The sequence below is a fragment of the Peromyscus leucopus genome, chromosome 8a, assembly GCF_004664715.2.
Source record: "Peromyscus leucopus breed LL Stock chromosome 8a, UCI_PerLeu_2.1, whole genome shotgun sequence".
Classification (NCBI taxonomy): domain Eukaryota; kingdom Metazoa; phylum Chordata; class Mammalia; order Rodentia; family Cricetidae; genus Peromyscus; species Peromyscus leucopus.
This window is the reverse complement of record NC_051085.1, coordinates 50,912,783-50,927,079: the sequence shown is the minus strand read 5'-3', so window position 1 is coordinate 50,927,079 and position 14,297 is coordinate 50,912,783. Positions and strand designations below refer to the sequence as shown.

The following is a 14,297-nucleotide window of genomic DNA, read 5'->3' as shown; positions in this document are numbered from 1 at the left end:
TAGCAAGAAGCTAACTTGGTTGGATCTGAGCGGCTGTGGGACTGGCAGGTGACAAAGATTTGTCCTGACTGTGGGCAAGGCAGGAAAACTCTAGCTACATGTGTGTGTATGTGTGTGTGTGTGTGTGTGTGTGTGTGTGTGTGTGTGTGTGTATGTATGTATGTATATGTGTATGTGTGTGTGGCTTCATTAGATTAAATATTAAGCCCAAAGGGAGACATGAATAGCAGACTAACATCTTGAGTAAATTCTTATAGAGAAGTACAGGCCACTCAAGACACTTTTGTTGTGACTCTCAGCCAATGAAAGCAGTTCTGAGAGAGCCCAAATTTATTTTGTTTTCATCAAATATTGAGACTCTTCCTCTTGTCTAACTAGACCATAAGTAAGTAGGCCGGAGTGATTTTTAGAGGTGAGTGGGCCTTAATTATAATTGATTCCTGAGATGAGAGATGCTAAAATATAAGATTAGAAGGAGAAAAGAGAGGGAGAGAAAAGGAAAAGGGGGTGAGGTAGAAGGGGGAGGAAGCATTTGAAATTCAAATGATCAGAAAAAAATTTTCGAAGTAGAGATAATGTTCCATTCATATTAAACTGAACCATATTTTGTTTTGTTTAATATTCTTGCCACTGTAACATTCGAAGGACAAACGGATTGTTCCATGGCCCTAAATCTCCTGCTTTCATCATTTTGATGAAGAAGGTCTAGCATTTTCCCAGAACCTAAAGCACCAAGCATTAAAGACAAGATTTGAGTCCACACCCTTGGAAATACAGATGAGGTATTCTTTAATAAGAATACTGTCATTAGAGATAAGCAGGCTGGAGCCCGCTCATTATGTGCCCAGTGCCTGTTTCTATGTTCATCCCAGTTCATTGCTCTTTCCACTTCTGACAAGTAATTTTCCTCACAGTTTCTGCCAAGTCCTTATCTAGACAGCTGCTCACTGAAGTCCTACAAGACCATCTAAAGCTGTCACCTCCACCACTACAAAATGTCTAGCTTCCGGCTAGTGAACAAAACACTGTCCCTAGACTGAAGCATACTCATGGACAGTAAATAATGTTGAAGCAACAGAAAATTGAATACAATATAATTGTTTATGTGGTTTCAACCATCTGCTGTGTTATTTCTTCCTTTCCCTTTCTAGAAAAGTGAAAGTAGAAAATCAAGCTAAACTCAACTTTAGCCTTTTGGGGTGGGGGATCCAAAGTAGCTTTGATACATATCAGATGTGATGTGTCCTTCAGAAAGTTTAGAAAAGTAAACAATAATGTTTATATAATGATGGTGTCTATCTAATCTGTAGAAAACTAATAAATTTCTTACCTCGTTTAATAAATAGAGACCAATCCAAAGCCTAATTACCAAGCTGAGATAAGGAGGGTCCTGATGCTAGTCTTCTTAGATACAGTTGCAGTGGCTAGAGATATTATGCTGAGTTAAACCACCTCTGATCGGAATTTCCCTCTCTGAAGCAGCTAGATTATTTTTGGTGGAGAACTAGAACAGATGATGATAATCATATGGTTCTCCTAAATTAAACCCCTGAAGAGTGCATAAAACACTTATGTCTGTCTCTGTAAGTCCTTGTTTGTCTTCATTGTTTAAATTCAATGCAACAGGGCAGAAAAGCAATCACTGCCATTTAAATCTCACCATCCCTGGCATGTGCCGCCAGCAAAACTGTCAGCACTTCATGATGTAATTGAAGGCATCTAGTGGGTGCGGAGGAGTTTGGTAGCTGGAAATTATGAAGGAATAAACACATTGTTTAACATTTGATGCATTAGGCATAGTCATATGCTGGGTGGCAAGCACTCAGGGAACAATGAGAGTGATTGGTTATTCCAAAACTAGGCAGAATGTTCAGCCAGACCAAGAGTCTCTTCACCTGCAATAAGGCAGAATTTTAAAAAAGATTGTCCCTTATAATTCTCCTACAAGGGAAATGCATGCCATAAGCATAGCTTGGAGATACTTGACATTTTTTTAAACTATATCTATTATTTTATTTTTATTATATGAGTATTTTGTTTGGAATGTATGTCCGTCCATCACATGCATGCCTTGTCCCTGTGGAGATCAGAAAAAAATCATCAGATTTCCTGGAACAGGAGTTACAGACAGCTGTGAGCTACTGTGTGTGTGCTGAGAATCAAACCCAGGTCCTCTGCAAGAGCAGTCAGTGCTCTTAACCTCTGAGCCATCTCTCCAGCCCCCAAAGACACTTGACTTGATATATGAAATACAACTTAGTATAAGAAGTTTAGTCTTGCTGGGTAGTGGCAGCACACACCTTTAATCCCAGCACTTAGGAGACAGAGGCAGCCAGATCTCTGAGTTCAAGGCCAGCCTGGTCTATAGAGTTCCAGGACAGCCAAAGCTACACAGAGAAACACTGTCTCAAGGAGAAAAATGTTATGTCTTATTAAGTTATGCCAAGTTATGTCTTGTATGGTTTAGAATTATTCCAGTTCTTTGGGGGAATATCCAAAGCCATCTGAGATGCCCCCTTTAAGCCATGGCTGAGTTGCAGAGCAGGCTCTATGAGTCACCACAGATCCAATGCTTGCTCAGGTCCATGATGTCATTAGCAACAGCGGCATCACTGCCTGCCATGTATCTTTGTACTCGGAAATGACACTTGGTTTGTGATCTTGTGAAGTGAGATAAGTGTGTGACTCCACTCCTTTCTACTATTAACAAGTCCTTTCACTGACAATGAGTGTTACTGGCTAAAACGATTTCACACTAACTAGCTCACTCCTTGTCTTACTTGACAATAAACTGTAGTTACTATATTTTACTGGTACAGTAGCAAGACATATCAATGTGAAGCCAATTAGCCTGAATTAATGGAAGCGTTTGTAGAGTTTAGAGGTTCAAAATCTTTGTTGGGATGATGGGACCTTTTTTGTGGGGTGTTTAGTTCCCGCTTCCTCTAATGCATGTTTAGTATTTACTGATTTTTCCACAAGTCTAGGTCAACTGCCATTGCCATGCATGCTCAAGAATATATGTAGTAATTATCTATTTAACCCTGTTTATTCTCTTGAATATTAAAGCTTTGTTTCTTGGTTTTAAAATTATTTTGCAATAAGGCATTATTAAAATGTGGATATAGTTTGCAATAAGAAAATGGGGTCAAATATTCCACATGATGAAGCAAAGCAAGATCCTCATCCTAAAGATGAGCAAATCAATGGAGGATATCCATGCCTTTTCTGAAGACCCAAACTGGAGATGTAACAGTCAGACAAGTTCCATTGGCTAAGTAGGAGAGCCAAATGGATGATGGGCACAGTTCCAGGATTTCTCTAAGAAACCGGTCTGAGTCACCCTAATGTATGCAACAGACCATCCAGGTGAGGCTCAGAACTCAGCATTAATGAGTCAGCTCTGGGATCAAAGTCAGCCTGGGGCATGTGGACACCTGTAAACAATGCAGTTCTGTATTAATACAAGGTCATGGCCCAGCCTTTTATCATAATCATCATTCTCTTAGAGATTAACTAGAAGTCATATAATCATTTTGCTTGATCTAGCTCCTTTGTACACTAAAATATATAAATATTTTTAAATGAAGGGCATTTAAATTATTGGTATAGTATTAAAATAATTTATGAAATACATCAACAAGGGCTACACTAATAATCTTAATATAATAATCATCATTTCTTCCCAGTAATGTTTGCATTAAGTAATTACTAGCAGGAACTGATAACCAAGAGCTATGAATCTCTTTATGTAAACTTCAGTATTTACTTTTTCTATAGAATCTACTGTACAGAGGCCTGTAGTTGAGTGAAAGGTCAAATGTTCTTTTTCTAAGAAGTCATGGTTATAAAATGAAGTTTTAAAAGAGTACGGCCTTTCATCAGAGTAAAGTATGTCTCCATTTTTGTTGCTATAAAATATGTGGAATTTTTTTAAGTTTAACTTACAAGAATGAATAGGAATTCATTGCTGGCTCCATCAAGCATTTATTTTTTTTTATATCTCCTAAGATATGAAAGAACAATTCCAGGGTGTGGTTGAAATATCCACATGTTTGTATGTAGAAGTGTGCACATAATAGTCACATCCCGGGCTCTTGGCATTAAGTCACAGTGGGATTATTATTTCCTCTGTTCCTGAAACATTTTTCTCCTCATCAGATAGGATGTGGCATAGATGTAGACAAAGGTGACCCAGTGACTTCCCACATCCTGCCATCCATGTTTTTGTGGAACATTGTCCTTTTGAGTATGTATAGGGCCTATGGCTTCTCTCTAAGTGGTGAGGCATCATGGGGTTCCTCACTGTTGTCTGAGACTTTCCTTGGCCACGTGACAGGAGACTGAATTGGGGAGACAAGGCAGCCAGCCTCTCTGGCTGGATGAAGGAAGCTTTGCCTAGTTGAGGGTCCTAGCAAAGCCAGGGACTGTGGGGAGCTTCCAGCCAGTAGACAACACAGAGCTGACACCCTTGGAGTTACAGCCACAGGTAAATCAATTCTGCTGACACCACATTACGTCTATGCATGTTCTGGTGGATATTGGTGTGTGTGTGGGGGGGGGGGATTGCAGTTTAGGACCACTATGAATAAACTTGAGAATATTCACATTCAACTCGTGGGTATGTTTTTATCTGTTATGGCAAACACTTAGGAACTGGGCAGTTGAGTCCTATTTGACCTGTAATTAGTACATATGGCAGTGATATCAGTTCACATTCTCACCATTTATGTGCACATGTGTACCGTGCATATATGTATGTGTGTTCGTGCATGTGTGTGTGGGTACAGTTGCTTTATATCTTAACTATACATGATATAGGCATCAAAATATACATTTGAATGAGCATATTTATTTCACTTATACCAACTTTGTGTTACTCCATGGAATCTATAAGAAAGATAACTCTTATTTTTTATAAATATAGGTAAAAAATTGGATGCTCTGTGTGTGTGTGCACGCTCACATGCGTGTCTTTCTGTCTCTGTGTACATATAGGTTTAAAATCTATTCAATAAATATTGGGTGAGTTTAGTACTGTTTGTGTTCCCAGAACTTTCTCCTTCCCCTTCACCGTCCACTAACTCATTATGTTTGCCAGGCTTTGCAGTAACTGCAATCTTATGCTCTGTCTGAAGCAGGGCATCTTTACATTTGCTGGAGGAAGAGGGACCAGAAGAACAACACTGTGTGACAGATAGAGGCCTGTGTTTTAGCAGAGTTCCATGCCACCCACTACAGCTCGTGCCCTGATCACCAGGAATGGCGGAGCCATAGAGAAGGGGAGACATGGGAAAGAATTAAAAATTATCCAGTGGAGATCAGTCAGTCCCCTTGGAGATCAGTCAGTCCCCTTGGAATTAACCTCTTGGAGCTCAGCTATTGCTAAAAACATAAATAAATAAATAAATAAATAAATAAATAAATAAATAAATACTCAGGAAGTTCTATTTTGAGAACTAAGAAATAATACAACAGTTGCCATTTTGGAAAAGTCAGCGAGGACCAGGCTGTGGGAAGCTGTCATCTGTTGCTGGCACCCCTGCTGCTCTGCTTGAAGGCGGCCTTCATCTCATCGTTTTTCGGATGTCGAGAGTTAGGCTTGGAATGGGTCAGTGGCCTCAGTCCAGGCATATGGGTAGAGATGAGCAGCAGATCTGTGGGCTTCCGTGTGCCTCCTTCTCAGCATTCTGTGGCAGATGGAGACCCAGGGATAAAGGAAGGACCTGGCCCTCCGAGTGCAGCTGCTGCAAAGATGGCCTCACAGTGCTGAGCACCACGTTTGAATATCAAATTTATTTTAGTCCCCTCGGTCTCATTGTACTTCAAATTAAGTTTAATTATATTTTAAATGCAGCACATTTGATCGTGACATGAGATAGCCGGGAAAGTACAGCGAAGTAAAATTACTGTGAGGACGACGCAGAGGGCCATGGGCAGCTCGACTTCGTAGTGCCATTTCAGAGAGTGGGGCTGACAGTTTACTTTCAGCAGCAAGGCAGGGACCACACAAGAAGGAGCACACAATGGGGTTCCTTTAAGTCACTCAGGAACAGTCTTCTTTGGGTGTAGTTGGATTTTGTCAGGATGATATTTGAATATAAAATAGCCAGCTAAATGCTTCCGTTTTCCCCTTGGTTGGGCATTGAAAAACCTAGTCAGAATGACTTTTGGATTAGTTTTGTAACTTTTAAAAATAACTCTGAAATTTCACACTTTGCAGCTTTTGCTGCTGCTCTCTTCTCCTCAGGATCATTTTTCTGATGCATCCTGCAGGTGTGTTTAGTCAGGGCTGGTGAGACAGTGTGTCAGGTGCTTGCCACACAAGCTTAAGAACCTGAGTTTTACCTCAAGAAGCCATGGAAAATACAGGCCCAGCGGCCCACATGTCGTCCCAGCATTTGCGGGGAGGGATGGAGATGGTGGGGTCTCTCGGGATCACTGGTGAGTGCTGTGGAGGAGAATATTATTTTAACTAGGCAAAGATGTGTTACATTTGTTTATGATTCGAACTATTACTCTAATTGTGTAAACGCGTTTATGCTGCAAGTGTGTTTGATTATGTAGAAATGCGTTACATCCATTTCACCTTGCCTGCCTAAGGCACCCGAGTGATCTAATAAAGAGCTGAATGGCCAATAGCTAAGCAGAGAAAGGATAGGCAGAGCTGGCAGGTGGAGAGAATAAATAAGAGGAGAAATCTGGCCTCGAGAGAGGGGAGAAGAAAAGAACGACAGAAGGAGAGAAGGGGGGACAGGCCCGGGGACAGAAGCCAGGCAGCCGTCAGCCAGCCCGACACAGAGACATCAAGAAAGTAAGAAAAGGTAAAATGCCCTGAGGAAGAAGGGAGATAAAGAGAAACGGGTTAATTTAACTTAGAAAAACTGGCTAGAGCCGTGCCTAAGCAAGGCCGAGCATTCACAACTATCATGATTTGGGAGCTGGTTGGTGGCCCAAGAGAAAAGGCCTGGTACAGGTGAGCCTAGCCAAATTGGTGAGCTCCAGACCAATGAGAGACCCTGTCTCCCAAAACAAGGCAAACAGCTCCTGAGCAGCATGACCTCTGCACTCTGCACACATGTGTATGCCTGTGCACAAGCATCTGCCCACACATACTAACACACACTTAAAAGATGGGTTTAACGTTCCCGTCATGCTTTTCTGTGGGGTTTTGATGGCTTAGGCCAGTTCCTTGAATGTGTTCTCTAGTTACTATGTCCACAAGCTGGAGGACCACTGCTTCCAATCTGTGTCTCCCTTCAACAACGTCTCAGATTGCTCAGGAAAACAGCTCTAAGCTTTTCATTGCGGTGACTTCTCCCTTGAGATCTAGGTCACAGTCACTCATCCAAACTCATAAGATTACATGATAACAAAATATATGCCGCCATGTAGAAATGGAGGAATACTTTTTGTTGTAATTTTATGCACTATCATTTCCCGTGGAGGCACTGACAGGAAACGTGGGCTTTGTGCCATGCACACCTGAGGCCATGGGCTAATGATCTTTAGCTGTAGACAGTACCATCTGACCTTTACATGATTTTCATATGCCATGTGATATTATGTTCTTTCTTATGCTTTTCAATAAATGTGAAGACATTTCTCGGCACAGGAACTTTATATAAATGGTACTGATCTGAATTGACCATGAGGCTGCTGGTTTGCTCACCCTTGCTGTGGTGGCCATGAGAGAGTCAGCTCTACGTCAGTCAGTCGCTGTGACAAACACCCGAGATGATCAGCTTATCAGGAGAAATGGGTTGTTGGGGCTCACAGGGTTGCAGGTTTCATTCCATAGGTCTGTCACCTCATGACCAGGCATAGGAAAAAGAAAGGAGGTGATGTCACATAGTCTCCTTCAAGGTTTTTTCCCTAATGACCAGAAGACCTCCCGCCTGATCCCCACCTCTTGGTATTTCCATCACCTCTCAACAGCCTCAACCTGTGGACTAAGCCTTCAATACGTGGGCCTTAGGGGGATGCTTCAGATCCAAGCTATAGCAGTAATTCCTGTAGTTCTCTTATTGTGATGAGAGAGCGCCGGAGGGCAGGGAGGGAGGGGGGGAGAGACAGAGAGAGACAGAGAGTCAGAGAGAGAGAGAGGTGCAATTTCCAAAAAACAGTCAAGTGATTCTTTGTTAAGCGATGACATATACTTCACATTATACACACTGGTTCCCACAAACCTTTAGTTCTCATATACCAACACTTCACTTGAAGTCTTTCATCTTCTAAAGACCTTTCTTTCCATTGTAGAAAATAATTATTTGGCACACAGTTGCCATGTATCTGTTGAAGAAGTGTGCAAGGGTCAATTAAAAAAATGTTCTAAATTTAAATTGAAGAAACAGGTCATGGATTTGAGAGAGAGTGATGGTAAGTACATGGAAAGAGATAGGAGGAAGGAAAGAGAAGGGATTTTAACTCCCAAAAATAAAATAATGTTTTCTAAACACAGAACAAGGCAAAGTTAAAGTTACATCTGCTGTGGGATGGCGTGATGTACTGAGCCTCTTCTGAAGGAGAGCCTGCATCCTGGTGGTGTAGGCATTGTGAACAAATTCACATCTGCCTTGTGCGCTTATTCCTATGTCCAACAGAATTCTGCATCGTTTTTATTACTTACACCATTGTGCTATGGTTTGAAGTCATAATGGAAATAACAATGCATTTTCCATATGACCATGCGCAGCATCTATTTGTATAATACAGGCAATTCTTTACCTTCTCAGACTGCTGTGGGGATTGCTACGTAAACACTTTGATTAATGTTTGAGCATTAAAAATTAAGATATCAAAACTTCTGTGATGTGCACAGTGTCTTAGGACTTCTATTGCTATTGAGACACTATGACCATGGCAGCTCATAGAAAGGAAAACAATTAATAAGATAGATGCCTTACAGTTCAGAGAGTCAGTCCATTATCATCATACTGAAACATGGCGGCATGCAGACAGGCATGGTGCTAGAGAGGTGGCTGAGAGTTCTGCATCTTACACAGACAACAAGAAGTGGTCTGTCTCACTTGGCATGGCTTGAGCATATATGATAACTCAAAGCCCACTTCCACAGTGACACACTTCCTCCAACAAGACCACACCTACTCCAACAAGGCCACACCTCCCAATAGTGCCACTCCCTCTGGGGACCATTTTCTTTCAACCTACCACACAAGATGTTGCTCTTACACTAGACTTTTGGGGCAGGAACTGTTCATCTTAGCAGCATATGTAACCCTGCTTTGGGTTATCCATGCCACTTTGCAGTTGACATCAAGGTGCAATTTTCTTTTCCTGCCTCATCAGGTGTAAGATGCTTCTATGCTGCTCCAGAGAACCACCGCCTCTCACTTATCTCCCTGCTAGCCTTGGCAAAATGGATGACTTTTAAACCCACAGTTTTCAGAGTCTCCATCAGCTCAGTGGGACTCGCCACCTGCCATGGAAGCCAACGCTCAGCAGACACCAGGCTGGAGAGCTCTTTCGTCCTTGGGAGAGGTGACCTTTGTGCCTGGACTGAAAGAAGAGTTGATGCTGCTGCTGTCAGAACACTCAGTGATCTCAAAGACTGAAAAAAGGCACAAGAGCCCTGTAGACCCTGGATGGTTTCAAAATGACTAGACAAGCTTTGGGGATACATTCAGAGTCAAACCAAGGAAAGACTAGTAGATAGGGGTGCAAAGGATGACTCTGGTTTAAAAAGTGGCTTGTAAGTTACATCACATTGTTCAGATTTGATTGGCCTTTTCCAAGTTGCTGAAGGTGGAGATGAGTCTGCTCATAGCCAGTAGTGATGCACCAATGATCAAGATGCCCAGGTCCTTCTCAGTGTGCAAGAACAAAGCACACTGGGTGTGATAGTGTCTGTCACAGTGAACTCCTTACTTCAAACGACACCAAGGGACTAATGAGTGTGGTTAGAGTCCTTAAGTAACATAGCTCTCCTCTTGTAATCCAAGCGTTTGTAGTTCTATCAAGACATCATGCATATACACAAAACTCAGACATGCAGACAGCCTTCCAGTAAGGATGACCACTTGGAAAAGAATGCCTCCACTCCTCCCCTCTCCCTCTGGTTCCACTTTCACCTTCCCATGTTTGCTTCCACAGTGTTTGACCTGAGTAATATACATTTAGTTCTATAATTGTAATTAAAATTCTGCGTTTTTTCACTAGCGTGACTCTAAAACTGAGCCTCAAAGGAATGTTTACACTTGGTCTTAAGGATGAGTGGTGACCCCCTGAGTGGCTGAAGATCATTGTCTTGGTGCCAAATTGTGTAACACTGTGTCCTAATGGCCACCACAAGAAGGCCCAAAGGAATGGATAGGGTTGAGATTCATTGTAGTAAAACCAGTAGAGAGAGGTACAAGGGGAGAGGGGCAGAGCTGTCTGGGAGCTGGTGGGAGCTGGTCATGCAGGCATTCCTGCCTAGGGCTTAGCAGAATTCTAGACTCGCTGAGGGGAAGGAGATATTGGGTGAATTGTGGGTGGGATGAACCACCCACATCAGAGAGGGAACCACGGAGCCACTTCTCAGAATTCCAAGTTCCCAGATGCCAACAAAGAGCCACTAAAGACTGGCAGTGGTGGTGCATGCCTCTAATCCCTGCACTCGGGAGGCAGAGGCAGGTGGATCTCTGAGCTCAAGGCCAGCCTGGTCTACAGAGTGAGTTCCAAACAGCGAGGGCTACCCAGTGAAACCCTGTCTCGAAAAGCCAACACTGAAAGCAAGCCTTTCTAACCACAGTAGCTCCAGGCCTGCTTTCTGCACACCTTGTCCAGCTAAGCAGTGGCTTGTGGACTAATGACGTGAGGGTTCAAATTCCAGGCCCCTTTGAAGTCTAAGTTACTCAGCTACTATAGAATGGCAATGTCTTACAGGTGAAGCTCAGCCTTCTACACGCTCTCTGTTTTTCTGTAGGATTGTGTGTTTGTGGTGTGTGCACATATGTCTGTGTGCTTATATATGGGATGAGCATGTGGTGTCTGTGCTATGGCGTGTGTGTGTGTGTGTGTGTGTGTGTATGGGTGCATGAGTGCATATGTGTATGTTCGTACACTGGTGAAGAAAGGCCAGGCTTGTGCAGGCTCTAGGCAGGGGCTCTGGCTCCTTGCATACCTTCACATGTTCACTAGTTTCTGCTCTAAATTTTCTGAGTTGCTCAAGGCCGATTACTGGCACTGAAACAGTCCTTAGGCTGGCCCGCGGTGACTGATCTACTTCCTGCGGTGTAAATGATGACTCTGCATCCATTGCTCCTTTGTCCAAATGTTCCCCCACCTGGCTCCAGGCCACTGGCTGTCAGACCACCTGTGCTAGAAACTCTACCCACCCTTTGTCCTTTGTCCACTGTCCTTCCTGTCATACTTACAGAAACACTGCCCCCCTCAGCTTCTCCCCAAGTCACAGGTTGTGAAACCAGCACCCTCAGCCTCCTGCTGTCTGTGAGCTACCATTCCCCTGAGCCCCTTTCCATAGCTCGGGTCCCCAGGGTACTTCTTACCATTCCTCCACCAGACTGATGTGATTGTAGGTTAGAAGGACTCTCAAATCTTTGAAGGAATTGCTGGAACTTTAGGATTTTGTGTTGATTTTTGTTTTGAGGCAAGCAAGCGGGCCATTTTCTTTATATATTTTAGGATCTTCTGTTTATGAAATTCTGTGGCTACAGGTTCCCTCTGCCCCCTCTCTCCTCTCTTTTGAATTGTTTTTTTTCAGCTCTCAGTCCCCTTATGGCCCTACAGGGTATGAATTACCCTTTGCTGTCTACTGAGCATTTCCAGAAAAGAATCAGCAATATCTACTCTCTCAAGTCTCATTGATTTCATGTGCACAGCTAGATTCTAAGCTGATACCAAGTGATAGCTCAGAGGAGACGTGTGTGTGTGTGTGTGTGTGTGTGTGTGTGTGTGTGTGTGTGTCTGTCTGTCTGTCTGTGTCTGTGTGTCTGTGTGTCCCCAGGACAATGGGAGCAGGTGGTCTCCAGACTAGCACTCAACACTGCCCCCCTTTCCATGTAATCCCCATGAATATTTTTATTTGAATGTCAATATTTAAAATGGGAGTGAACTTAGGAAAAACCATTTCGTTAAAACACAGGCACTGTTGTCAGTGAACAGGAGGCCGCTACCTGGAGGGACGTGGCTTGAGCTGTCCTCCCTCATCACTGTCCTTTCACAACTCTAACATTTGCCCTCCTGCTCTGACACGGATTTGTGATGCAGAGCTAGGAGTCAGTGGTCCTGTTTGCTGTAGCTGCGGGTAGCTGTGCAGCTCTCTGGCCATCTGGGTTCTTTCCAGTTGCTTAGTGCTGTCTTCAAAACATCTGTGAATAAAATGTGTCGTGTTCTTTCTGGTCTGGGTGCTTGGGGCCTGTGGAGGCTTTGGGGTTTTTGTTTTTTTTGTTTTGGTTTGGTTTGGTTTGGTTTTTGCTGGATACTTTTGATAAAGTAATGCTTGCATTAATAGTCACACACACACACACACACACACACACCCACACACACACACACACACAAATAAAACCTCTTAGGCTCAGGTAGAGAAGTCCAAAAAAGCACATGAGAAACAGAAAAGCATGCATGTGGGAAGGAGGAGTCGGACATGTGACCAGGTAGCAGGACCTTGAGATCCAATCAGACACAGTGGCCACCCCTGCATGAAGGGGCCCTAAAATTACATGGAGTCAGATTGATTGTAACCTTAAAATGTTCGAGTACCGTTTTAAAAGCAAGCAAGCATGGGTATTTCCTGCTGATGACATGGGTGGGGATCCACACCCTTTCCAAGCACACACATGCCTGGTACCCAGAAGCCTCCATGCACACATGACATGGGACATGAGGCGTTGGGTGTCACTAGGAGGTCATGCCTTCCTGTCACACATGGTGCTGTTCTGGGAATCAGACTTACTGAAACGCAAACAGTCACAGAACAGGCAAAGACATATACATATTGTGGAGATGCTGCCCCCAAAGAGTCCATGCATCAGCACTGGTATTTTCAGTGTTCTGTGCAAATTTAATTAAAGGACTCTGAGTGTTATTTAAAGTTTTGTTTCTTGGTTAATAGAATAGTGTGTCAAGTGTCAGGCCCCTCTATGTGTACTTGGATGCTATGTGATGTTAGTAGACCAGGTCTTCCCCAACAAAACCCACATCCAGTGAGGGAATGGACATCCATGTCATCAGTCATCATGCCCCTTGTTGGGGAGTGACACAGACCTGCTATGGAGTAAAGGAAGGTGAGTAGACCAGCTGCAGAGTGTTAGCCCAGCTCTGGAATGGCCTTCTGTACAGCAACATGTAAATAGAGCCAGGGACTCAAAGGAGCAAGAAAGGAACCTGTTTGAGCCAAATACCAATTTATTCTTGTATATTTATGAGGACACTTTTGACCCAACAGAGCCCACAAGAACATCTGGAAAAGTCCCCACCATGTCTGCTGGCCACACTATATGGATCATTGTAATAATACACATCATTTCACTGTCATCCCATGATTCCAATGGGAAGGCTTCAAGATTGTCTGAGGAAGAGCATTTGCATTTCTATTGTATACAAGGATATGATGGTTTTCATTTGTTTTTGTTTTTTGGTTTTTCCCAAAGGGTCCATCTTGCTGGGAAGATGTCTTAATTCCAAACCGGATGAGTGGCGAGTGCCAATCTCCAGGCTGCCGTGGAACCAGAGCAGTAAGTGTCTGACTAAATTAATTACTCGTGAGTTAGAGTATAACTGCATCCTCAGGGTTTACTAGGAGATTAGGATAGAGGCAGAAGGCGTCAGCTGATTTCTTCTCGGCTGGTGGTCCTATCAGAAGTATGCCAATATCCAGTTATGTTAACCACATTCACCAAAACTCTCCCTGTGTTATTACTTCAGCGTTACTTCCCTAGTAGCAGCCACCTCTGGTGACATATAAAGGCAACAGGAGAGCTTGGAGTGGGAGAGGTGGTCTTCCACTGGGACGAGCACACCAATTGGTTGTTCTGTGCCAAATGTTCAGCCTGGAAGCATACATGCAAGTAATATTATAAGGACAGAGCAGGTTATATTTAAGAATATATGTGTCTATACATATAGATATATGCACGCCATAATGATTGGTGAAAAAAAAAAAAGACCATGAATTTGAAGTGGAGTTGGGAGGGTTGTATGGGAGAGTTTGAAGAGAGGAAAGGGAACGTTGTCATTATAATCTCAAAAAGGAAAAGAAACCATTTTCCCTCTACCCTCAAACCATAACAACCAGTAGATGTTTCTGTGCCCTGAAAGGGTTTAGGAGGTCT

The 14,297-nt window shown here is 43.2% G+C and overlaps 1 protein-coding gene across 2 annotated transcripts in view; it reads left to right on the top strand.

Moving 5' to 3' along the window:
• The window catches only part of Prkn (parkin RBR E3 ubiquitin protein ligase), a 1,218,024-nt gene that overhangs the window by 584,886 nt on the left and 618,841 nt on the right, over window positions 1-14,297 (top strand). For both annotated transcript variants that reach the window (XM_028866686.2, XM_028866685.2), the window contains exon 5: window positions 13,617-13,700. In XM_028866686.2, coding sequence (XP_028722519.1) covers window positions 13,617-13,700 — 84 coding nt within the window. The remainder of the gene's footprint in view (window positions 1-13,616; window positions 13,701-14,297) is intronic.